This window comes from Cydia pomonella, chromosome 5, assembly GCF_033807575.1.
Source record: "Cydia pomonella isolate Wapato2018A chromosome 5, ilCydPomo1, whole genome shotgun sequence".
In the NCBI taxonomy this organism is placed as follows: Eukaryota; Metazoa; Arthropoda; class Insecta; order Lepidoptera; family Tortricidae; genus Cydia; species Cydia pomonella.
This window is the reverse complement of record NC_084707.1, coordinates 4,378,212-4,406,144: the sequence shown is the minus strand read 5'-3', so window position 1 is coordinate 4,406,144 and position 27,933 is coordinate 4,378,212. Positions and strand designations below refer to the sequence as shown.

General features: G+C 38.6%; 2 protein-coding genes across 2 annotated transcripts; one reads left to right on the top strand and one right to left on the bottom strand.

Moving 5' to 3' along the window:
• Positions 1-52: 52 nt before the first annotated feature.
• Positions 53-5,782, top strand: LOC133518461 (uncharacterized). The gene is made up of 5 exons (XM_061852165.1): positions 53-489; positions 2,102-2,199; positions 3,392-3,521; positions 4,113-4,243; positions 5,114-5,782. Exons 1-5 carry the CDS (start codon positions 229-231, stop codon positions 5,187-5,189), a joined length of 696 nt encoding a protein of 231 aa, XP_061708149.1. The 5' UTR covers positions 53-228; the 3' UTR covers positions 5,190-5,782.
• LOC133518452 (maestro heat-like repeat-containing protein family member 1) lies at positions 5,187-27,118 on the bottom strand. Its single transcript, XM_061852142.1, is given in 13 exon segments — positions 5,187-8,883; positions 10,935-11,172; positions 11,486-11,765; positions 12,796-12,993; positions 15,277-15,491; positions 15,860-16,120; positions 16,714-16,867; positions 18,250-19,574; positions 19,576-21,089; positions 21,807-21,996; positions 26,034-26,205; positions 26,657-26,834; positions 26,915-27,118. Coding segments are annotated over 13 exon segments (4,941 nt in total). The 5' UTR covers positions 26,946-27,118; the 3' UTR covers positions 5,187-8,698.
• Positions 27,119-27,933: the final 815 nt, after the last annotated feature.

The window sequence follows — 27,933 nt, the reverse complement described above, 5'->3', positions numbered from 1 at the left end:
CAGTCATTATGACGTGAGTATGACCAATGGCCGAGCTCTTAACTTGAACGCGACTCCGGTTGGTGATATGCTCTAAGATCCATAGTTATAATTGCCTCTCTGGACCTCTTTGAACCATGCCAACTTAGCTTTTTCCTTTATGCCACATTGACATTGTCATTTATCAAGCATCGCTATTTATAGTTTATACGCCAATTTTCATACAAATATTTCGAATTATTTACAAAAATGCCGGACGAAATACAAACACGACGCTACGAATCCATGCTGTTCAACTACGGAACAGTACAAAGAACAGATTTCAGAGAAAATGAAATCAAACCTCCCGTACCTACTCTCTACAAAGAAAAGCAACCTAAGCCCAGAGCTGAATTTAATGGGTTAAAAGACACGCATACTATGACTGAGAGGCTACCCATCCCGTTCGATCTCTTCATTAGGCCTAAGGATATATTGAGGACTAATCCTAGGATCGTGCAGAAGACTTTTGTAAGTACATATTACATACCTACCTAGTACCTACATATATTTAGTACGCACAAACTACTAAAAATATACTAACTGTGGCCCTAGTGAAAAAGGGTACAAGACTCGCGCAGCTTAGGTAAAAAAGGTCATAAGTCTCGTGGAACTTACACCTCAGTAATGTATACGATTAAATTGTACAGCTCGATGCACTGCTCGCTTGCCTTTAGAACAGTTACCCCCTTATTATATAATAGTAAATATAAAACAAATGCACAGCTGTCGAACCTATTTCAAGGAGTTAGGCATCTTACCACTAACGTGCTTATATATATTAGAAATATGTAAATTTGTAAAAGCCCATAGCCATCTTTTCTTACAAGCCAAAGAACGACACACAAAACCGCTAAACTTCCGAAACAATAACAACCTCGCGCTACCCTAACATTATATCATTCAGGACCTCACATGATGTGCACTAAAATATATAACAAAATTCCACAAGCAATAAAATCAATAGCAAAACCTAAATCATTTGAAACCGCCTTAAATAATTATTTATTAGATAAAAGTTATTATTCTTTGCAGGAGTTTATTGAAGATACCTTTCCGACAAAATAGAATGCTAGTTTTTTTTTTTACTACATAGCTGTGCAATATATGTAATTAATAAGATTAGTTTTAAGTATAAGTACTTATAGTATAAGAATAAATTGCTGTGCCCTTACAGGGTCTGTATTCAATGTAATGTATGAGCAATAAAGATGTTATTCATAAACGTCTACTAAAGTTGACAAGCCGCTAATAATCGTTTGTCCCTTTCCATCATACCGATACGTCGGAAAGGGATAAACGATTAATAGCGGCTTGTCAACTTTAGTAGACGTTTATGAATAAGGGGGTTAGAGTTTAGAGTCAGACCTATTTAACTCTACATGAATGATTTTTGCAATAACAAAATTTGATGTGCTCTACCGATCCTTATGATCAAATCAATGCACACGATCGACGCGACGTATATAGTTCGTGTCATCCACGATGACGCGCAGATTTGTCAAATCTAACCTTTAATAACATGATATTACATGTCAAGGCACGCGTCATCGTGAATGACACGGTATATGCCTAATTGCCTCCTTGTATAGGGACCGTGCGCGTTGGAGGGTCTGCCATCTTGTGGTCTGAATCGGAACCATAAACAGGCACATTTACACGTCAAGTGTTTTCTTGTGCATAGTAGGTTCTGCCATCTTGTGGGCTCCATCGGAACAAAAAACATCACATTTACGCCTCGCGCCAAAAATCTGACGGCTCCTGTGCTGCCTCCTACAGTTCATGCACGCTCCCTATATGTAGGTGCTCCTGATGTGTCTATTTTGCGTAGGTATACCTAGTAAGTAATAATGTATTTTTCTGTGTTTACCTATTTATTTAATTATAACACAATAGTGGCATTATCTATGAAATGGACCTTATTGTCGATGGCGCTTACGCCGCACTGCGTCGCGCAGCGTATCGGAGCATCGCTTATGACGGCGGAAGCGGCATCGACACACTAAACCTTGATATAAATTCGTACTATTTCGTATTCGTGTGATATTTAAGTGTGAAACGGTTACCTAATCACAATTTGCAGCTGAAGCCTGAAGATCTAGGGCGTGAGGAGGCGCAGAGGACTCGCCCACGCCTGGTTATGACGCCCGCCGTCAGTATGGACGACATTGATAACAAACAGTATGTATCACATTGTTAATGTTACCCATGCGTGATGTTACCTAACTATATTATAGAATCATTTTATCAGCCAAAAGAGCAAACGTGTATTTAAATATTTGGCGCCCTGGGCCGCCCCATATAATAAGCACAAATGCATTTTTATTCGGCGTCTTTTGGAAACGTTGGGCCTGCGCCGCCCTTCGCAGCCTGCCGCCCTGGACCAGGCCCCCCTTGGCCCTAGGGTAAATACGCCTCAAAAGAAGTCTCCAATACTATTGGAAGTATTAAAACAAATTCAATTATTTTCAGAAAATATTTTAATTTGTTTTTATTTCAATTAAAAACACTACTATATAAATTATAAACTGAAATAAATGTCATACACTAAGAAAAAGTGACCAAGGCCTCCAGTGCCCCAGGCTGGAATCGAACCAGTAAGAAATGCATAGGTACTTAAAACAAACAAAAATCAAACCAAACCAAAATTCGACCAATGCTGCCGTGACCCCGGTGGCCGAGAGGCTCAGGCACCTGCCGCGATAGCAGAGGATGCTGGTTCGATTCCATCCTGGGGCACTGGAGGCCTTGGTCACTTTTTCTTAGTATATGACATTTATTTCAGATTAGAAGTCTACAATACAAATCACCACTTTGTTAGAAAGGCGTACCTACCTATTACTCTGTTACTTCACCCAATAATTGTTAGAAAGAGAGGCAAACAGTGATTAGAGGTTACATATATTTGCGAACGCGAGTTTGCGATAAATTGCGAGCACTCCCGTAGCATATGCTAGCTATGAACACATCTTTACAAAACGTATAACGCTACTAAAGGCTAGCTACGTAACTATAATTGGCTCTGTGTCACTATTTATGTTGTTATTAGCATAGTTATAGCTATTGGTTCTCCATATAAATAAAATAAATAAATAAAACGCCCATGGTCAAGTTTTATAACGGGGGCGTCGAGACCTAGCGAATGACAAAGTTGTTGTCGCAATTTTTTAACTTTTCGGGCCTTTTGCATCTATCGTCCACTTTAATTTCCGGATTGACTAGGCTCATTAGCCGCTAGGGTCGGTTTGACTAGGGTAGCGAAATGTTTGTAGGCAACCGTTTCGTGGACGAGTGAATAGTAAAGCTACGCTTGGCCTGGCCTTGTTACCACTTTCTGCTAATCTGAGAGTTCAGGAAGAATACTTATTTACAGAGTCCGCGACATACTGGTAAAGGACATTTATAAAAGCACGGTGCGGATTGCGACCGAGGAGGGCGTGGCTCTGACAAAGTACAAGACCGTTCGGGCCCCGTTCCCGGGCCTGCCGGCGCCAGCTAATTCGGTACGTACCTACCAGAGTTGTCTATAACTTCCACCAATACACTAACACAGGGGTCTCCAAACTTTTTACATTTCGGCGCGGAGCGGAGTGCATCAACTTTGGCTTTCCCGTTACATATCTGTGGGCTCGCGGGTCGTATTGTATGGTATTTAAACACATTGATCCATTTTTTTTTCGACCATCTTTATTTTCGTACTGTCAGCATCAACAGCAAAGGATTAGTCTATGACTATGCGAAACAAATAGAAGGTGGCTGTTACTTTTAAAACTATTTGGATAAGTACGAGTATTAGAGGGTAGCATATACTTTTGGCGCGTTGTACTTTTTTTATTGACACTTAGCATATACATTCTAAACATTATGACAGCGAACAAAGGCCCCTAGGGCTTAACTGCCGCTGTATGACAGTGAAGAAAGCCCCCTAGGGAGACAGCGAACAAAACCCCCTAGGTAACTGTACATTATCGTCACTTGGTGCTAACTGTACGTTAAATTGTCATAATGGTAGATTACGAGTCAAAGTTAAAAAACCCTATTATTTGTGTTCAACGACGACTCACAAGTCGTTCTGCTATGTCCCCTGGTTACAGATAACTCTACCAAAGCTGAACGCCCAATACGTGTCTCCTGAATGGCGCATGGACTCAGTCTCGTGGGACAACAGACAGCTGCGCGCCTACTGCGACCCCACTGAGAAGTTCTGGCTCGAAAGGACTCCTAAGTAAGCTGCTTACATTGACTAAGGATATCCCCACACCTATCGACGCGGGATCGGCAATAGCCGATAGAAAAATGATTTGAGTCTACGCGATAACAGTAGCCCTATAGCACATGACATGATTTAGACTACCCGTCTTTTTCTAACTATGTTAATTAAAGAGGGACGGGTAGTCTATCTCGCCGCGAGATACTCTCGCGCCAATCATGTGCTAGCCCGGCACTCCTGGCAGCAAAAAGGATGTCATCGCGTCGTAAGGCGTCAGCCGAGCCGAGCTACGTCGTTTTCGCTATTATTGTGTAGACATAAAGCTTTTTTTTTTATGTCTTTCTTTTACTGGGAATACACTGAGAAGTTATTTTTATTGTGAAATGTTTTTTTTAGGTAGGTAGGTAACAGATATTCGGCCGAATACCGAATATTCGGCAATGTGGCCGAATACGCTGAATATCGAATCGTTGATGAATATTCGTAGCATCTCTAGGCAAAACAATAGACTAATAGTACTAGGGCGCCAATTCCCTTGACATGCGCGTAACCAAGACGATGTTTATTTTCGTAGTTGACATCTAGCGTCAAGTAGTTTTATCAGTACCGCTACTTGTCACTAGATGTCGCGACAAACGAAAAGTGCTCAACAGTGTTCAGCTAATATTATAACTGGAACTCTATTTTCAACTCCTTCCGCTTGTAAATTGTAGAACAATACACTTTTAAGCATATAGTGACATCTAGTGTCAAGTAGCGGTACTGTTAAATCCGTTACTTGATACTAGATGTACATAGACTACGAAAATAAGCAGCGTATTGTTAGTGTTATTAGTTTATAGGAAAACCAAACAAATCAATCACAGAAACTGACTATTCTTATAGATGCAGCGTATGTGATGACACAGCGGCCCGAACAGCACAACAGAAAATGAAAGAACAAATGAAAACGCGGGCGTGAACAGGATGCTTTATTGTCAAACTTAATACCACAATACATATAAGTGATAGTAATAGATGAATCATCTTAAAATATTGGCCCAATATCGGACTATACTGATAAAAAGAAAAATCGAATATCGGTTTTTTATAGTATGTATATAAATTAGAAGCATATTTGTGTCGTTTCCAAGGAAAAAGTCGCACTTTGTCGCTTGCCATAAGGACCCATTGGCAGGTTATTCGTATAATGATACAAGCAAATCTCGTCCTTATGGTAATCGACAAAGTGGGACCTTTGACTAGACTTCGACATTATTACATAAAATAACCATATAATTGAAAACACTGTTATCCTATTTTAATATACATTTTCAACATTCGTTCTTGTTATGAAAAGCAATGTGTTTACAAATAAATGCGTCTCTTTCTTTTATACGACAATCGGAAGAGACGCCCTTATTTAACTTTTCTCTAGCAAATCTAATACATTGTACTCTCATTTTATAATTGAATCGCATTGTAATTAGGTATTTTAATTTACATTTGGCATATGTGGATTTTGTAAATTGCATTTGAAGATAAGTTTACTTTGGAATAATATAAAGTGACAAAGATATCAGTTTCATTTGCAAAACTTAACCTTTTTGACGCCAATGACGGATATATCCGCACCGTAATACGCCGATTCACCCGTCACGGACCACAGAGCAACATAGACCTACGTGCATGTGCATAAAGTTCAATTTCAGTTTTGACACTTCGGTAACGTAGCATCCGAGTGATAGCTTTTGTGTTTGACTCGGCGTCGAAAAGGTTAAAAATAACCGCCTACCCCTAACTTGTTATAGTAAAAAGGGTTTTTGACGACCGCTCTGGCCTAGTGGGTAGTGACCCTGCCTATGAAGGTCCCAGGTTCAAATCCTGGTAAGGGCATTTATTCGTGTGATGAGCATGGATATTTGTTCCTGAGTCATGGCTTTAAGTATTTTTATATTATATATATCGTTGTCTAAGTACCCTCAACACAAGCCTTATTGAGCTTACTGTGGGACTTAGTCAATTTATGTAACTCTTCTATGGTAAACGCCTAGAGAAATAAGTAAGCATAGTGCATACATCAGTTTTCTTACCAAAAAGCTTATTATTTTCGTAGTCGACATCTAGCGTCAAGTAGCGGATTTCTCAGTACCGCTACTTGACACTAGATGTCACGACTGTCGCTGTCGCGACTGGCGAAAATGTATTGCTCAACAATTTACAGCTAATATTACAAGCAGAAGGAGTTGAAAAAAGAGTTTCAGTTACAATATTAGCTGAAAATTGTTGAGCATTAGTCTTTTCGTTCGTCGCGACATCTATTGTCAAGTAGCAGTATTAATAAATGCGCGACTTGACGCTAGATGTCGACTACGAAAATAATAAGCGTGAGCACTCTATGCTTGCTTAAGGGTAAGGGCAAGGGTAACTTCTCAAGGGTAAAAATTAGTTCAAAAATCCCGAGATCCCGTAATACCATAGAGAAAAAAGTGCGCTTAGAATGCCAGTTTTCTTACTTAATAAATACCTAATAAGTTGTATGGGAGGTATGGTAAAACGTATTAATAAGTTTTATCTTCGCCCTAAAAGTTAATACCATCAAGTTTACATCTTATTTAGTTTTTATCAATGTATGGAGTGAGCACTCTAGGCATTCTTATTTCTCAGACGTATTTAAAAAGATATCACATTCAAATAGCGTTCACTATAAATATACGTTATCTATAAGCATAATGCATCTTAATAACTATTATAAGTTATAAGATATAATAGTTAATAATAAGGTAACACAACAGTTAAGTAACATATTTATTTCTTTTTTTTTAACAATTTCAGTCTCTTACATTTTAATATTCATATTTACGTAATAGTGCAGTTTGCGAATAAAAAATAAATAATCTTACAACTCTAATAATCAATTCATAAAAATAATTACAATTTCAACTTCAACGTTTAGATATTTAAAAAGACGAAACACTTTAAACGCGTAAGCTCATATAATTGTATACAGTCCAGAAAAAACCGCAATAACTATACAAAAAAAAATCTACATTTCTGACTATATAAATATCCATAAAAACTGGTAAAATTATAATATGACTGGTTTTTGACCTAAAATAACATTTAACCCCAATTTCATTCAATTCTGCAGTAAGCTGTATTCTAAGAATAAAAATAATATCTATATACCCTTATGAACATTTTAAAATTTACTCTACGTTAAGCGAGACAGTTAATCTGCATATCTCAGCTTAGAAACAAATTAAAAGAGGAAAAATTTACTACCTTGGGTGGGACTTGAACCCACGACCACTAGATCGCTAGCCCGCGCTCTGCCATCTGAGCTACCAAGACCGTACCCAATACAGCGAATATTTCCAATATATATGAGCCCCTAGCGACATCTATCCGTAAGTTTTACACTTCTTAAACGGTTACTGGAATTCCAAGTCATATTTGAAATGCACCAGTAACGTCAATCACATAATACATTAATTTTAATTTGTTTGCTTAATAGCATCGTTCACAGACATTTTTGCTTGATACAAAATTAATCTGTATATTTGTAATAACTTATAACTTTAATGCACTTCCAGTAATCCATCTGCTTAGACACAACGTAGTCGACCGCCAAGTTTATATGAGATGTTGTGTGGCCGTAGGTTGCCTTCCCACTGAGGCGGAGACGAGGGGAGGAGAGAGATATGAATTGCTCCGCTGGATTGCAATCTCCTCTTAAATTTGCATCTCTCCTCGTCTGAAGAGTGGTAAGGCAACCACATTTACAGTGTCAACAGTAGGAGCGGGTGCAAACTTAGCGTGGTCGAAGTCTTATAATTGCAAAATGTATGAAAAGAGCCATGGAAATTAGACGAAACCGCAAACATATTTTCAGAGAAAAAAAGGATGAGGGTCGGGCGACGAATCTTATTATAAGACGTTTAGAAGTAAATTTTGATACAGCAGTTCAATACATTGTGTCAGAAACTGAAGTTTTTTACATATTTTTGACAAATATTCGCGTTTAATACAGAGTTCAGAATGAAGTTATTTCTTGATCGAGGAAACATTTTGATTGTGTCTACAGTGACAAGAATCAACAGCAGCGTTTACAACAGTTTCTTGTACTGAACACCCTTGTAATAATATATCGGCGCGGGTCAATCGATCACCTCAACCAGACATATATTAGCCCAGGGCCAAGGCAGCGTACTGTCGGCCTATTGGATCAGTGTCATTGATGACAAACAGGAGACGAGACTTACGAAACTAAGAAGTAAATTTTAACACAGAAATTTTAATAAATTTTATCAGAAAGCAAAATTTTTGACACAAGAACTATCCCGCGACGAGGGTCAGACAAATGTTCGCGAACTCCATACTATTTATTATGAACAGGATAGCATTTTGTTTTTACTTATTATAACAGTAAACATGTGTTTAAAATCGTTTGTTAAACAAAATACCCTTGTACAAATATATCGGTGCGGGTCAATCGCTGGCCTCCACCAGACATATGTTAGCGAGGGCCATGGCGGAGTTCTGCCGCACGATGGGGTTGGCGTCCTTGATGAGCGCCAGCAGGCGGCTCCTGGCGGCGGCCGCCACGCCCGCGTCCAGCTCCGCGGCGTCCGGGTGCTGCTCCGATATGCGGTGGAGCTCCGCGTACAGGAGCCCTGGAAATAATGTCCAATAACCAAAAACGAAAACAATAACCGGTAATAAATAAATCAATATGATGGGACAAAAAACGCGATTAAACGCAGTTCTTTTAGCCGTTTTAGGCTGAGAGGATCTAAGAATAAAATAGAGCACTTTACTGTACAGATGTTCACTGCAGGATATTGGGACCGTGCGAAGTGCATGGTGGGGGTAAGTAAAGCGATCCCAGCGCATAAGATGGTAAAATTTTTAACTAACTGCGGATAGCGTCTTTAACATTTCGTACAATTATATGGCTCGAAATGAAACTTTGATTTACGATTACTCCTGAAATATTCATTTCAATTGTATGGTGTAAGGGACCATTGTAATCTGTATGAAATGCTTAATATAACTAACGTATTTATTTTGATAATTGTTAATAATGTATCCATGTAGCTTGCATGTATGCTTGTATGCTTATGTGTGTTGTGTTTATGTTGTGTAGCTTTGCAAATGCCACATATTACGTGATCTTTTTCTAGAAGTTAAGAATTGATATTGTAAGTTATCCTTAAAAGATAGATATTTAACATCGCGAACTTTTTTGTAGACCTATGAATGAGAAACAACCCCATCATACATTGTGTTGTTATAGCTCAAACGGATTAGGCAGCGTTTTCGATTAAAGCTCCTAGCCAGCGTGATTTTTTCCGACAACATCGTTATATTTCAAACAATTTACACAAATCCTTAACAAGTTATATACTTAAACCTTCCTCAAGAATCACTCTACTGATAGATGAAAGTCGTATGAAAATCCGTTCAGTAGTTTTTAGTTTTGGAGTAGTTTTATAATTATAAGATGTAGTGAATTGACGTTTTCCCCTAGACTTGCGGACTCTAGGTTGCGTGACAGTCGTGCACGCTCCCAATACGTTCCCACCAAGGAATTCCACAACGATCGATTATGCGCTACCCTTATCCAAGTGGGTTGTATGTGCAATGTACCCCTCCGACTGCCAAGTGCGGAAACTTTTACACGTGTCTGCTAATTTCTCATTTGATCTTGTTGGAAAACTCATGAGCAGAATTAACTAAATAGGTACCTTCTTTGAGCGACTTCATGACTTCTTATGAGACCCATTGTGAGCGCCCACGTATTTGTGAATTATGCCATTACTATTTTATTATTGTCACTCAAATCCTTACTTATCAATAAGAAGGATGAGGCTTCACATCCTCCCTTACTTACTGCTGTGGCGCAGCGATCCGAAGTGGATCTTGGCCTTCGACACCAAAGACCACCATGCTTTTCTGTCCAAAGCCGTTTCTGTCCCGTCGACGCCGCCGAGTTCGCTAAGGTCTTTTTGCACTTCATCTCTCCAGCACAATGTAATATGTAGTTAACACCACTGTGTATATTATACTTGGCCACACTACTTGGCGCCTCATTTTCCAAGCCAATATATTTTAACATTTGTAACATTTATTCTTATCTGTCAATAAAGGCGGGTGAGGCTTCATCTCCTCCCTTGCACAGTGTAAATAGTTGACACTCTGTATACACTTGGCCACACTGCTTGGCATCTCATCCGCCAACTGACGCAGCAATGCCGATAGAAACTCGGCGAGGTAGAGCAGGCCTTCGTCTAGAATGCTATTGTACCACAAAAATATTATTCTTACCTATCAATAACGGCGGGTGAGACTTCATATCCTCCCTGGGACAGTGTAAATAGTTGACACTGCTCTGTATACACTTTGCCACACTGCTTGGCATCTCGTCCGCCAACTGATGCAGCAACGCCGATAGAAACTCGTCGAGGTAGAGCAGGCCTTCGTCTAGAATGCTATTCTACCAAAAATATTTATTCTTACCTATCTATTATAGATAATAATAAAGGCGGGTTAGATTTCATATTCTCCCTTGCACAATGTAAATAGTTGACACTACTCTGGATACACTTGGCCACACTGCTTGACATCTCGTCCGCCTACTGACGCAGCAACTTCGATAAAAACTCGTCGAGGTGGAGCCGGCCTTCGTCAAGATTGCTATTCTACCAAGAATATTTATTCTTACCTATCAATAACGGCGGGTGAGGCTTCATCTCCTCTCTCGCACAGTGTAAATAGTTGACACTACTCTGTATACACTTGGCCACACTGCTTGGCATCTCGTCCGCCAACTGGCGCAGCAACGCCGATAGAAACTCGTCGAGATACAGTCGGCCTTCGTCTAATAGGTGCGTTTGGATGAGATCGTTGGATTTCTTTACGTTGAAGATCTTAAATATCTGCTTGAGGGTGAATTTGCTTGCCTGTAATAATAAATAAATATCATTCATGGCGTCTTTTGCTAACTCGTTTGTGAATTGGTTCACAGGTTTCGGTACTCAGTATTTTATTTATTTATTTTATTTTAGCGTCCAATACATAAAAAATATAAAATAATGTGCTAATGGAAGACTATTTCATGTCAGTAGATCCTAGAAATAGGATGAAAAGTCTCTCACACCAACCAAGGTTAGGGCCGATAAAATATGTATGTATAGGTATTTAGGTAATAGGTATGTATGGGCCTTAGTTGTCTGAAAATAAATGATTTTTATTTTTATAACTACAAAAACTTACTCTCACTACAGCCGGGTTGTTATCACACAAATGCAGCAGGAAACAAGGCAGCGAGCTCACGGCCTGCTCGACCAGCTCGCCCTTAACCAGCCCTGCTATAATACCGAACAGCCTAATAGAACTCTCTCGAAGCTGTCCGGACTCTGTGTTCATGAATGGTCGTATTTTCTGGGAGATAGAGAGGAGTTCCCGATCGTGTTCTTTGTCGAGTTTGTCTAGGTCGAGGAGCAGGCGGCTTAGGCCTTGAATGGCCGCTAGAGGCACGTTTTCTGTTGATTTTCTGTAAAGAACCAACGAGAAATATATGCATCAACTTCAGTAAGATTATAACCGTTCTTATCCATTTATTTTCTACAAAGGCTATGGTGAAATATTAAGGAAGGGCCATATTCTATAAGGAATTCAAAAATTATACGTAATTTAACAAAAGAAAAGATTTTCCAGTTATTCAGATAAATATGGACTGTTCACCTAAATGCGTGTCAGCAAAGAGAATAAAATTTCAACTAAAATATAAAACTTAAGGTTATTTTTGACGTTGATTCATGGGAGTTGTAAGGTTACAGAAAAGGATAATCAGCAAGTTTTTCATCGAACTGAGTTACAATTTTGTATACCTTATATAGATATTATGGGATATGTATAAGAGAGGGTTCAGAAACCAGTTGAATTTCCAAACCATTATCATGTACTTGGCGCTAAACCTTTTAATTTCGGTTTCGTCGGGAAAAATATTTTTAAGCCGGTTTTTAGGAGAATATTTCCATAAAGTTCTTGTCAGATAAGAATAAAAACCGGTTTCTTCCTATGTCGGTGTCTTTGTTTACGCGGCACACTGCCGGCCGGCCGTCTCGTCGCTCTTCGAATAAACCGGTTTATTTAGGTTACAATAAAGTTCTTAAGACGTTCGCGTTCGTACGAAAGTTCGGTACAAAACTAAAATAAACCGGTATTTACCGCTATTTTTAAAACCTGTTCTAAGCCTTGGACTTTTTTTTCCAAAATAGTTGTACAGCATAACAGTATAATATACTAAGTCACTGCAAAACTACAAAAAAAAAAAAAAATAGGTGAACTAATAGTATTATGTACAATTACTAATTAAGCATCGACTATTTCTAGGCAGGTTACCACACTAAGACATAACAAGCACATTCAAACTGTTGCAGGACATGTATCCATCCTCTCACAGAACCTCAGCAATACATCTCGCACTTCGCTCAACCTGCCAGCAAATAAATCACACTCCGGCGCTGATGCTAAGAGCGCATCCAGGAGGCGGAGGAGGAAGACTTTTAGCACTGTCTTACTGTGTAACTGGCGCGTCGATCCCCTGGCTCAGCGCGGACAGCGCGCCGGGCAGCGCCTGCGCGCGGTGCCCGGGCCGCAGCCGCGCCACGCCCGCCGCGCCGCGCAGGCACGTGGCGCGCACCCGCGGGTGCTCGTCCTTCCAACCGATGCTTAAGATGGCGAGCACGGTTTCTATGAGGACTGGGTTGTCGTTGCATCTGGGAGAAGATAATAAATACTTCTAATAATTAATAGAATCAGGCTTTACTTTGCGGAAATCCATGCTAATTAAAGCAAGAAATATTACTTTGCTAATCCGTGGGAAAATAACGTGCTAGTCAGTGCTAACCCGTTATACTTACTTGCGTATTGTTACATGTAGGGATTGCAATCCGGTCCGGCGGATCCAGTAATCCGGCCGGATCCGGCACTTTTCAGGAGCTACCGGATCCGGTAAAAATCACCGGATCCGGACCGGATCTGGTCAAATAAATAAACGCCTAAATACAGCACGCACTGTGTGGTTTAGATGAGGAAAAGGCGACGGGTGAGAGGTATGAAGTTGAACAGAGCATAAAACGAATGAAAACGTTTAAATTTAGTTAAATAAAAATATATTTATTATGACGATGACTGGGATCAGAAGTTGCCTTTCATGTTGGTGGCACGATACGACGATTACATAAATACTGTAATAGAAGGAAAAATTAAACGATGGAGATGCCATGGAAGGCATTTGTAATTTATGCTAAAGAGAAGAAAAGAGTGTCATAAGGTTGTGATAGGAGATTAAAAGTAAACAAATGAGCAGGATTAAGTCGGCGGTACTCAACGGACTAGAGTTGGGCTAATCAATATGTGTTACATGTGTGAATGAATATATGATTGTAAGTTTGTATTGAAAATGAATGTATGAAATGAAATGATAACATTGATAATCTTTAGTTTACTTCGATTTTATATATATATATGATAATATATTGTTTATTTTCAATTCAAATTTGAGAGAGAATCTTTTGTATTTACAATTTCATCCAATCTTATGTAATATCCTTCATGGTACATGCTACTCTACGTCTAGCCAATTCTTTATTTGATCCATGTAACTTTTCTTAGGGAGTCCCTTTCCGCGATGGATTTCAATCCCACACTCTATTATTTTTCGCATGAGATAGTCGTGTCGTGTTCCATTCCCTATAATTTGACCAATATAATTTTCTGTAAATTAAAAAAAAGTTAAATTTTTTAAATCATACAGCCTACTACTTTCTTGGGCAAAAAATGAGGGAAAATTTAATATCATTTTGGTTAATAGTAAAATATCTTATTTTCTTACTTGAATGGATGTCAACGTTACAAAGAATTCAATCAAGGAACAGTTACGAAAACTTGTCTTTTCAAGGAGTTCCAATTCCCACCTCACATCCCATTACCGGGCTTTAGAAACTAATCAAATTTATAATTGTAAACGAAAATTTGAGCACTTGTGAATGGTTATATATAATAAATGACCAATTTCATATTATGGTTTTTAAGTGATATTGACAATGTCACACTTTTTATTACTATGAGTTATTTTATTGTTAAGAAGTTATTTATTAACTTCAAATTATAGATTTAGAAATACGTATTACGCAAAAAACTAGAAAAATATGTCATTAAATTAACTTTGATATCCCTATACCAAACCGGATCCGGTCCGGCCGGATCCGGCCGGGTTATGGCCCAAATCCGGCCGGATCCGGCCGGATTGAAAATCAATCCGGTTTGCAATCCCTAGTTACATGCAATTAATGTATCCACCCTCCCACCGCAAAAATAAAAACACAGGCTATGGACTACATTTGTTATTAGAAATTTGTCATAGGTATATGTCTAAGTATGTACAAAAATACTTGTTACATTCAACGGGATTCCACTTGGAACGAGAACAATCAAATCATTTGAAATTGGAGCTATTTAGTTGAAAAATATTTGTACATAGGTCACACTGACATACTATGTCACCTTAGGTAGGTATTAAGATAAAGATAGTTTATTATTCAAGTAGGAATATTACAATGCGCAATAACCCTACACCTCTGACCCGAGAAGATTTAAACCCCCCCTCAAATGGAGGAGGGTGTCCCAATATGGACCGGCAAGAAACTCGACGGCACACATCTTTTCAAAACATTACATCTTCTTCTTCTTTCTTCTACAGCCCCTCGGGATACTAGTTTAGGTAACAAAGCTGGCTTGGCTTGTTCTACTAGTCAAGGAAGAATACACCTATATTATATCCCAATAAGGTCTACATTACCTATAAGTGAGCGCAGCATGAGCGGCAGCGTGCGCCGCGGCTCTCTGAGGAGGTAAAGCGCTCCTTGCATGTACAGCCACTCGGGATACTAGTTTAGGTAACAAAGCCGGTTTGCAGCGAGCGATGGTGTTACATGGGTCATGTTCTACTAGTCAAGGAAGAATACACCTATATTTCATCCCAATAAGGTCTACATTACCTGTAAGTGAGCGCAGCATGAGCGGCAGCGTGCGCCGCGGCTCTTTGAGGAGGTAAAGCGCTCCTTGCATGTACAGCCACTCGAGATACTAGTTTGGGTAATAAAGCCGGCTTGCAGCGAGCGATGGACGAACTTAGTATGGGGGCTAGTTCTAGGATGGTCGTGCTGGGGTCGCCGTGCTCGACGCTTAGACAGAGAGAACAGGCTTCTTTCACCTGGAACAATAGTTTTACATTTACAAAATAATTAGTGTGAACAGTTGAAGAATGTAAACGATACAGGGAAAGATTTTGAAGGCTGATAAGGAGCAGTATTTCAAATCACAATTAATTAGCTTCTTAGAAATTATAACTGAATAATAAATTTGATTGTATGTTATTACATACACCACACCCTACACGTGACTGGTTGTTATTGACAGATAATGTAACACTAGTAACTTTTTTCTACGCTAAGAGATTGTCGAAAAAAACCACGTAGACTGACTAAGAATCAGCCGAAATTGGGGCAAACAAATTAAAATAGGTATTGAACTATTGACAGCTGAACTAAATGGCAGTCATAAAATAGCCTGTAAACGTACCTTAGAACACCCCGATCTGTCTAAAAATGCATTAAACGTGTTAATAGTGATCTTCGCAGGCGACAGCCTAATGGAATCTCTATTCGGGATGAACCCAAAGCGTTCTTGGGACTTGTTCTGAGCCGGTGCGTAGGCGGGAGGCTCGGCCTCTATGTAACAGGCTAATGTTGTGTAGAGCACAGCGAAAAGGTCCGTGAATTTGGACTCGCAGATTGGGTTCATGGACTCCTCTTGAAGCATCTCTCCGAGGGCGCTTATTAGCTGAAACGAAATGGCGAATTTAATATTTTTTGTTTCGAACGTGTCGGTAGGAATAAGTTGTGGGAAAAAGCACTGTACCTATTATTTATATACGCACTACAGTACTGTTTTAAAAGTGTGAGCAAAATATGTTTTAGGCAAAAATTATCTTTTGGTACAAGTACAAGCTTTTATCGCTGACTGTACTTTTCTTTCCACAGGCAACTAATACTCATGGAAACAACTCTAAAAACCTAAACACAATTAGGTTGCGTTGTTTTGTCACAGAGTTCCCATGGCCACCTCCTGTTTCCATCATCAGATCAGCTCCATGGTATTGTATTGTTACCCGACTTACATATGTATGCAAAATTTCAGCTCAATCGGAAACCGGGGTGTGGATCAAATTTAGCTTTCAAGATTTGACCCACGCAAACATACATACATACTAACAGGGCAAGTTATCAATACACAACAAGAAACAGGGGCCAGGTAAATCATGTAAATGCACAGAGTTAGCCAACCAAAAGTAAGTAAGTAAATATTCTTTATTGCACCAACAATTATACATTTTACATACAAAAAAATACATATAAAAGTATTGGTATACTTACAGTCAAAGGCTGTAACGCCGCGATATGGTTCTCCGTGATATGATACGGGTCTTCGTACAACTCTATAGATCCCATGAGACGCAGGAAGTTGTCCACGATGGCGTTCGCTAAGCCTTCGTCTCGCGCTAGATGGCGCCAGCAACTGACTACCGATCTGAAAGTGGAGACGTTGCTGATTTCTTGGAAACCATTGACCGAAGCGTCAGCTTGTTCACTGTTTTAACTCGGGCAGACCAGATTTTATGACTCTCCACCAGATTTTATGATTAAATAGGTTTTTTGTTAATCCAGTTTTTAGAATTTTAAAAAAATGCGGAAATTACCATAAAGGACTTAAGCACCAATGGCGCTTAAAACCATTGTGAGTTCACTGTGATAACGACTGAACGAACTAAGAATTTTTCACATTTACATTGTCTAAGCTTAACGTGAGATATACAACTCACAGAGCCACTAGTGAGACTGAGAATATACTACAAGAACTTTACAAACAGAACGTTGCATTTGACTAGATTATTCGCTGAACTCCTTATGCAGGTGATTCTCTTGAAAGTAACTCAACAGCTGTTTCCAAGAGAATCTTTCTGAAGAAAGAGATGGCATATTTCAACGTGATGTCATTCAGGATATTTTCTCACCTTAACAGAATGGCTTAGACTAGAGAGGTTGTCCTTATTTTGACATCCAAACAGATGGCGCTGCACTGCGCAATATGTTTTGCGATCACTGAATTGCCAAACGTCAACTTTTGACAATCAGAGTTACTACAAAATGTATGGAGCTGTACAGCGCCATCTCGTTTACCTCTCAAAGTCACGTCACGTCAGTCACGAAATTGTCTAAGATTTTAGGCATCTTACTCAATTGATGTATCTTCGCCTAAAAGGAACGTCCTGATTTACTGTAAAGTCCTCGCCTTCACAGACTTTAATACACGAAACCAGGCAGAATTTTTTATCTAAAATTTAACTAGCAGTGCCTCTTTAATCGCCAATAATAGGAATACAACATTGGTAGAAGATTTTTTAGGGTTCCGTATCCAAAGGGTAAAACGGGACCCTATTACTAAGACTCCGCTGTCCGTTTGTCCGTCCGTCCGTCTGTCACCAGGCTGTATCTCATGAAGCGTGATAGCTAGACAGTTGAAATTTTCACAGATGATGTATTTCTGTTGCCGCAATAACAACAAATACTAAAAAGTACGGAACCCTCGGTGGGCGAGTCCGACTCACACTGGTCCGGCTTTTTTTTGATAGGTGTAAGTAAATAATATGGGTTGGTTAATTTATGTTACTCTCTTGCCTATGCGGGTAAAGTAAACAAATATACACGGTGGCCAAAAAATATGTGCATTCCCGTTGCCAGGGAGGTTTTGGGATTATACTGAGCAACTTTTACTATGGGACCAACCTCGAAATCGCGAAAAAATTGTTTACCCTCCCATAGAAAATGGACCAGCTAAAATGTTTGAAACAGCCAGAATTTTTTTCACAAATTTTTTTTGCCACCGTGTATAGGAATGTAAAAGCAACTCACTCTTTAAAAGGCAGCCTCTGCGCCAACAACATAGCAGTAACCGCATTAGTATGATGCCCCGACAACGACAGCAGCGGCGCCATCAGTTTCTCTCTCGACACCTCGCCCACCCGATCCATAGTCCCCAACACCACTTCCACTATCCTCTCTATACATTGGAACAAATCCTGACCTCTTTTAATAAACAGGGCGTCTAAAACCGCACTAATACCCTCGCTTCTTAACTCCTGGTCATCATAACCTTCTAGCAAACTTTCAACAAACTGCATTGTATGATGATGAGGTATTTTAGGAGATATAACGTCACATAACACCATGCAGTAATCATTTATCATTCCTAAATCATTCGTGAGGACATTCTTTTGCATTTCGGCTAAATCGGCCATGCATTCATCGTTAGGTTCTATTGTATGGCCTTCGTATAAGTCTTGGATTTGTATGATTAGTTTTATGCAATCTATTGTGGTCAGTCTGACTGGGAAATTTGTATCGGCGATTCCTGGGACGATGAGTCCAAGTAGATAACCCATTTGCCCAAATTTGCTTGGAGTTTCATAGTTGAGTTTAACATTTTTGATGAAAGTGTCGAACATGACTTGTAATATCAATATTGATGCAGTTCTGATTTCATCGTTTTCATGTCGAAGCCATTCGAGTAGCAATCCGATCAAATCATCAATCGTGCTAAGGCAAGTGGACTGTATGATCAGTTCTTGAATCAGTCTATGTAGCAATGACAAGCTGTCATTTAAAGTTTTAGCTAATAGATCGTTTCTATCACCATTCCCTTCCATTTCATATTTCCTTTTATATGAGGAAAGTTCTCCGAAGACGCTGTTGAATAAAATGCGGAGAATCGTGTTTCTTTCTTCAGGTAGTATCCCTTTTTGTAGTTTAGTTAATGCTTTAGAAGCTTTGACAATCATTGGATACAGTTCCACGTTACGTTTTTCTAGGTTTGAGTTGTAGATCTGCTCTAAAACTGCGTTAAGCAACTGCCATCGGTTCCTTAAAGTGATATTATGGTGTGACGCTGGATATAATGCTTTGCTTATTTCGTATAGCGTAGTTATGCTGGCTTTACATAAGTCAAACTGTGGATTAGACTTCAAAATTTCATAGAGAATCGCCGTAACATTCTCCCCGAGTCTTGCTAAAACGTGAACATCCAAGCAATTATGAGCTACTTTTCCGTAGCAAATAATAATGGTGTATTTAACAATGCCAAGCTCAACGTCGCTTCTAGACGCTCTTGATGATAAGAAATTAAGCAATTTGCTGCTCCTTCTAGCTTCGTTATCCTTGTAAGCTGCATCTAGCTCGTTTTAAAACGAATTCTCCATGTTGCCTTGAAGCTATACCTATGGCTTCACTGACATAATCAGAAATCTCCATTGGTATTGATCTCAACTGATGCAGAATCAGTTTTAGCACTTTTTCCACAACAGCAGCATTAGACATGTGGCAGGAAAGAATAGCTAAATACTGAAGAGATACTCCTTTAATCATATTTGCCTGCTTTTTCCCGTTGATCTGTTGGGATAGTAAAGTGGCAATCGTTTCTACCCACTTATTGTTGTTCACCTGTTCCACTGCTGACACCAGGAGATCAAGCAACATCCCATGCCATTGATCTTGAGATTCGTTCTTTTCTACAAACTTTAACAGCCTCTGAATCTCAACAGTCCAGGAGTTCTTTAAATTCTTATGAACATCGCCTGAATATTCCTCCAAAAACAACAATAAGTTCCTGTTCCTTTCGATCTCCTCAGGGACAGCTATATGGGTAATGCATCTAATGAAAACAAGGTCTGGAGAGCATTTTAGCTCAACAGGTTTCTCGTTTTGATCTTCAACAATTACATCTGAATTATTCTGGAGTAAAGACGTCAAGCAATGGCTGACGGTCGACATGGAAGGAGTGAACTCTTCAACCGTCAAAGCGTTGAGGAGTAAATTACGCAGAGGGGTTCTTACGCTGGTCACAGTATTGCACATCAACACTAAAGAACTCTTACACGTATCGTGCAAATCTGTGAGCTCATGTTTCGGGATATTCCCTACTGGTTCGAAGCCACAATGTTTTATTATGAACTCGACCATCGCGAAATCTTCTGCAGCCGTTATACAGTTTCTATAAACCAATCCTACAATTGCTTTCACAAGGAGTTTCTTCATTTTAAGCCCTTGCTCGTTCGCTATCATAATTTTTAGTAAAACAATAAACTTCGATGCGTATCTTTCAATAAATATCTGTGAAGACGTGATCAGATGAGTGAGAACGATGACAGCTTTCATTCTGTCTTTTTCCTGATTATTCTTACACTGGTGTAAAAGCCCTTCGACAGTTTGGTCAGAAAACTGCGTGGTCATATGATCGAAGCAACGTAGTACTTCGAAATGGTTTTTCACTGTATGCGGCTGATCATAATCAGGTTCTAAGAGAACTAAATTGAAAAGGACATGATTTATTGAGTTTATTACGCTGTCTTGCAAAGTTAATTTCGGGTTGAGAGGCGAAGGTGTGAGTAAGTACGATATACATTGACTGACGTAGTATAGATTCAGTTGCGGCCTTCTGTAAAGACTGAGTAATGAAAGCATGAATTTATTGACAGTATCATTAAACTGTCTTTCAGATATGAGTCTAGTGATGGGGCCTAAAGCCTCCAGTACGGACTCGGCGACTCTAGGCTCGTTAGAAGGCAGCCATTGGTTGTATAAGACGTCGAATATCAGACAGAATTCGGTGACAAAGTTGTCTTTGATGGAGGTTATGTTGTCGTTTTCGACGTTGTCGCCGATCTGCTCTGATACGGCGACCGCGAAGTGGCCGAATGCTGTGAAAGGAGAAAGTAAAGTTATAAAAGGCATATATTAAACTTGTTTTTATTCACACTTGCTTTTAACCTCGTAATGCACAACATATATTTAAGACAAGCGGTCAAGCGGCAAGTCATAATTTTGCTTTTAAATTTTACTCCTAAATAAGGTTTGATTTACTTAGTTGACTTTGGGAGCCGGTCGTTGCGAATACTGCGATAGAACATTGGACCTTGAAGGATAAATACAACAATAAAAACAGACTAAATTCCGTACATTGTTGAATGATATGTATGACTATTTTGAACCGTGTGTTCAAATTCTTCGCATTGCTTAATTGAAATTGGCCATTTAAGAGGCGGGTGGGTACTAAGCGTAACTTTTGCTGCTTGCATAAGCAGCAATTGTAGAGACCAACATGCGGCACCGTTTCACACGTTTTTACCTTCATAAATATGCTCAAAATATACTTTTCTGCCCTCCGGGCGGAAAGCATCAACTTAGCTACCGCTGCGCTAAACGAAGTTACCGCTATATCCGCCTCCATCAAGCAGAAAAATAATATGCGCACCACGGGAGGAATCGTAAGACATTCCATCCCGCGTGATTGCCAATTTTACACGCGGCACGAAATGTCCTACTTTTCCTCCCTTGGGACACAAATAACAAATTATTAGCTAGAGGACCTAAAAGAAACTTTTATCGTTCGAAAAATCCCCTAAGCTTGTACTAACCGTAAGCAAAGGCCTGTTTATTGGCGTTCTGACGCAGCAGCGGAAGCAGGGGCAGCATCTTGGACAGCACTTCTTTAACATGTGGCACTGTTGCACGAGTGTTGACCGCCGCCAACGTGCCCAGCGTGTGTGCGATCGTGTAGTGAGGCACGGACGATGCTGGAAGCTGGTTTATGAGCGAGCGGAGGACCTGAAACGATTGGGAATGAAAATAATCTGGTCTGATCTTACCCTTCTTATAAAGGAAGGATGGAACATACTAAAAAAGCAGTTAGCAACCTTAAAACATTGCTAGGTTTCGTGGAGGAGCTGGGGTGGTTAGAGTAGCGCTACCTCTTATTTCACCCCAAATAGACCCAAGGACTAACTACCCTACTTATGTCATCATACAAGTCCAATAAAAAGCACATGTCAATCGACTCCAAACACGTTGGCATATGACAAATATTTTTAATGAGCATTTCGTCAGAGCATACCTTAACTAGGTACTAATTCTAAACATGCCAGGAATTCGATTTAAGTCAGATGATATTTCATGCTATGGCTTGAAACTATAACATTATGTTTAACCAAAATTCGTTTATTTATACACATATACACATATTTATACACTTTAGTGGAATACTTCTAAAACTGCAATGATGAAAATTGTATTTTATCTTGTAGCAATTATGCTACAAGAAAAATAAATTACCTTTATTAAAAGGTAATTTATTTTTAAGATATGCCAAAAGTATCAAATTTAATCCTAGTTTACCCAGACACACTACAGGGTTATTTTTGAGCAGTTAGCCATACGGTAATATAAATTGCGAAAAGTCCCTAAAAAAATCTTAGTGAAGTAAAAATTATACATCTTATTATATATTTCAAGTTGTAGCTACTTTTTGAAATCCGAATATTCAACGCGTGCTTGGTCACCCTAAAGTACGCACTCGGTGGCGGGGCAGGGAGGCATGGCACACTCCGTCCGTCCGATGTTGAGCGAGACAACGCTATGCGCGTATTAAGCGACGTCCCGCTCGCACGTCGGAGCAACGTGCGAATCAGACGCAAAGTGCCATGCCCCATAGCGTTATCAAGTAGCACGAGACACCCTTAGGTTTATATCTCAGTTAACACTAAGAATAAAAAAACCGGTCAAGTGCGAGTTCGTTTATCTCGCGCACCGAGGGTTCCGTACAAACTTTAAATTTTCTCATGTAAATGATAATTTTCTTATAATCACGAGACTTGATCAGAAATATACTATTAGCATAATTGACTAACTAATTTGCGCGATCTGTATGTATGTTGGTTTTTCAGGGATAATTCTTTATCATGTGAACCGATTTCAATAATTTTTGTTTTATTTGAAAGTATCTTGACTGTAATTTCATATCAATTTCAACTATAATAAACACCCGCAAATGGGATTAAATTGCAAATTAAATTATAAAATGTTTTTTGTTATTAAAAAAAAGTAATCAAGATAGAGGTCTAATTTTATTTTTTCTCTAATCTTTATGATAATGTTATTACAATGTAAAAAATTCATATTTTTTTATTCATAAACTTCGGAGATAAGGGCGGGGGGGGGGTAGTATTTTTTTTCACATTTTCCTTCATAAGTCAATTTTTTTTCACTATGAAAAAAATTAAAAATTGTTTTGTAATGTTCAGTTTGAGCCCTTTCAAATCATACCCCACTTGACCTAGTAACTAGAATTTGAAATTTTGCCCCCTCTTTATATTGGTCATTTTCCATAATTCATATAAATAAAATAAAAAAATGCACTTCCAATGTGTCTGGGTTAGCGTTGTTCATTACTATTCCAAATTTCAAATCGATAGCTTAAGTACTTCTCGAGATATTTAGCGGTGTGACAGACGGACGGGCGGACAGAGTAGCACCATAAGGGTTCCTTTTGTACCTTTTTGGTACGGAATCCTAAAAAGAGGGTAGTTTTTCTTGCAATCGAGCGAACCAGCACGATTTGCCCACGAGACCCGTATAACCTTCGTAACTAGAGGGGTCACTAAACGCGTCGTCCAAGCCTGTTAGCCTAACTGCTCGGCGAGCCATATGGATGACACTCTATGCTGCGTGTTATTATGATTACGATGGAGCGCAGGTACGTGGTACTTTGTATAGCCACTGTAACTTGAACCTTGAGGTACTACCCAGTCCATAATTAAGGAAGGCGCTCGTACTGGTTTTCCTTACCGTTGGTCACAGATGCCCTTGATAAGCAAGTGGACTTACATTAAAACACAACAGACAAGGCGTTTGCATTGCCCTGATTGGCTAAGATTCTAGCATCCCTTCCTAGTGTATTGTCAAAGCCATAGCCATAGTATTGCACGAATCGAAACAAACGAGTACAGTGACCATATTTTCTATTTTTGATGGATAAAAATGTCAAAATAACTTTTTAATAATTACCACTTTTTTTTCAAAAATTTGCTGTACTGCAGATCTATAATGACATATTCAAATAACTAACCGCTCAAAAAGAACCCTGTTTATCCACTTTCGTCGTGGGAGTTTACAGTATCACAATTAGCAAGTATATTTATGACTAAGTTTTTGGCACAAGCTTTTATAGCTAACTGTACATTTTTTCCACAGGCAACTAAACTCATCTAGACAATTCTAAAAACTCCAAACACAATTAGGTTGCGTTGTTTTATCACAGAGTTCCTATGGCTACCTCCTGTCTCCATCATAAGATCAGTTTGATGGTACCATAATATTGCATTGTCACCCGACTTACATATGTATGCAAATTTTCAGCTTCATCGGAAACCGGGAAGTGGGTCAAATTTAACTTGCAAGATTTGTCCCATACATACTAACAGGGCAAGTTAAATAAAAGCTTGTAAAATTGGTGCAGTGATATGATAGCGTAGTAACTAACACACCTACACCCAGTTTAACGTAATAAACTCTATGACCGCCAAAGACGTCAACTGACGCACCCGGCTACAACCCAATATAAACATTCGTGCATTGCAACAAGGTTCACAAAGACACGCAGCGCACTATAGGCGTGGCGCTCAAAGGTTTAAAGGACTTCCCCGTTTTCTTAAAATATACCTACTTAAACTACAATATGTAGTAAAACCAACATGAAGCTACATATGATTATTTACACAAATGATTCATGTCTTCAGGCGAGCTAAATAATGACGATGGCCTCATTTACATAATCATATGCATGTGCTCTTTCGCTAAACTTGTTATCTGAGGTGTTTGGTTACGTGCGCATATGTTAATGTGTAATGTTAATATTCTATGTTACTCCGGCACAGCTTAGTAAATAATCTGGTATGGAGGTAATCTGTTATTTAGATAAACAACTTTCGCTACATAGAAAAAAATCACGAACATAGTTCAAAAATACACTATTGAAAATGTGTAATTATTTATGCATAACACCTATTAACATGAAAATTTAAAAATTTAAATTTGATTTAATTGATTACTTATTTTGTTATAATTGTTGCATTCTTTACATTATTATTACAAACCAGAGTTTTACCCTTCTCTCATCATCAATAATTTGAAATTACACATCGGTGGATGTGATTACCTTTTATATTGTTTTTATTGAGCTCCCGATATTTCGATTTTGGTTTATATCCCAGTCGATTTAAGTGTAGTGAAACTAACCATGAATCATTCAAAACTGTTACCATAATTTGAAATTATTTACTTTCTAAGGTGAAGCATACAATAACAAGTAATTTTCTGTTATTTATTTATTTATTTTAAGGAATACCAACAGCTACAAAAACATTATGCAGATTTAGGTAGCACAAATAGAAATGGAATAAACAATATAACAAACTAATATCTTCATAAGTCCAATGTGCATTACAATGCACACTCTGTTACAATCTAATTAGAACCTTTCATAAACCAAATAAAGTAGCGTTTCTTTTATTCCATTGCTTTCTCAAACAAACGAAATTTATCCCAAATAACTATACAACAAGGTTCTAATAAAAAATAGGAAAGTAAGGTTTTACGAGGATATCATATACGGACATACCAAATCCAGATGTTCATCCAACTGCAACCAGATCTACTGACATGTCCATCTCCACAGCAGGATCCGGCTCCAAGCTCTACATTCATTATGCGGAGCTTGTTGCTCATTAACGCTTTTGTTATGGCCTTCTCCAGCCACCTACTCAAGAAGATCCTACATTTATAATATTATGGTGTAGGGAAAAACATACCAAGTCCAGATATTCATGTCCAATCGCAACCAGCACTGCTGACGCCCCCATCTGCACAGCAGGATCCGGTTCCGAGTTTTCTGTCATAATGCGGAGCATGTTGCTTGTCAACTCTTCTGCTATGGCCTTGTCCAGCCGCTTCACTTGGTTCACACATGTTTGCTCCAGGACTCTGAGGATTTAAGGTATAGTTGGGTGCCTGGAAAAACTTGGTAACAAGAAAACCTTGCTTGGAGAGCATTAACTTCTTATTTGTAAAAACTTTAATGTATTTTGTTTCTTTATAACAAATACAAATTAAGACAGATAAGGATAAACCAATTTTAAATAAAACATGATCATTTATTTTTCTTGAGGTCTGAATGAATAAATTTACAGTACAAAACCAAGTCACTTTCATGGTAAATATAAAATGGGTACATTTTTGTGCTAATATAAAAGTTCTAACAACAGGACCATTAGTTAAAGGAAAAGTTTTAATTTCACAAGTACAGACATATTATTATTTAACTAGTAATTCTATAAAATATTACGCAATTCAGTCAAATATAAATATTACTATAATCTCGGTAAATATGGGTAGAATATGTTATGATCCATTGATTATCATTACAAATACTCACTTTACAACATTTCCCAAATGTGTACCAGTGACGAATGTCGCGTTCTTATAATAATCACAAAATATTTCTATCACTTCATTCGGGTAGTTATTCGCTATCTTCGTGAGGGACTTTATGACAACGTTGTTGACTGAGTTCTCCTTATCTCCTATAGCATTTATTAACACCGTCACAGTTTCTGCAAACATGTTAGAATTAATTTTGAGAAGCCCTACAAAAGTTATACATTAAAGGTTTGTAATCCGGATTAATACGAACCTTTTAGTGCTTCCGTTTTTGTTGATGGCATTTTTTCATCGATTTGGGTTATCTCTTTGAAATAATAGTGTAAAATATTGCTGTTTTATGCTTATATTCCTTTCCGTAAGCAACTATTTCACAAACAAGTGACATGACATGACTAAAGTAAATGTGACATTGACAGTGACAGTTCACAGGTGTAGTGTTGCCATAATAATATCTGAAAATACTACCAAAAGGAACCTTAGAGCAAGGGGCCTACCGCGAAAATCGAAATTCGCAAATTATGGGGATCTTTCTCTTTTACTCTCACTAAGATGTAAATAGAGTAACAAAAAAACTGCCAGCAATTGACGAACTTAGATTTTCACGGTTATAGCCCTGTTATCGTATCGCAATTTCGAAAAATGTTTCTACGATGTTTGATTTGCTAAATCTTCACTCAACCGAACGCGTGTTTCTCAAAAATCTCTTAATTTCTTTAACCTATTGAGAAAGGCATTCTATAGAAGCCATTGGCTAATGATTCAAACAGTCAGGAACCCAAAATAAATCTTATTTACAAACAATACATTCTGGAAATGCCGTCAGAATATGCTGACCACCTGTTAGGTTAGTTACTTCTACTAACCAACATTGTACCACATTCTTGGAAATAGCCTATTCAAATTGGAATAAAAAAATACAGGTACCTCCTCAACATCAACAACATTATTCTTCGTGCATTAGACCCTTTAAAATGCAGTGTTGTATTCTACCGCATATTTGAATCTAACAAATTCTTCTATCTATCTAGATAAACTTCCTGCTATCCTGTACCCACCGCCTCCGTGGGATTAGTACGTCTTTCACAGGAAACTGTACATATTTTTATAATAAACTTCGCACTGATATTGTGAATTTGCCACTTAACAAATTGAAATGACACGTACTGTACTGTAAATAATTTTATACACGAAAGAGATGCCTTTAAGCCAGTGGCTTGATTTTGAATTTTGATATATGATAAGTTAAAAAAAATGTTATGGTGTGAAATG

What these genes read in the sequence shown, in the direction of transcription:
- LOC133518461 (XM_061852165.1), top strand. Translation starts at nt 229, where the DNA reads ATGCCGGACGAAATACAAACACGACGCTACGAATCCATGCTGTTCAAC. An exon ending in GACGACATTGATAACAAACA is followed by an intron (nt 2,200 to 3,391) that starts GTATGTATCACA and finishes ACTTATTTACAG; the next exon opens with AGTCCGCGACATACTGGTAA. An exon ending in TGCCGGCGCCAGCTAATTCG is followed by an intron (nt 3,522 to 4,112) that starts GTACGTACCTAC and finishes CCCTGGTTACAG; the next exon opens with ATAACTCTACCAAAGCTGAA.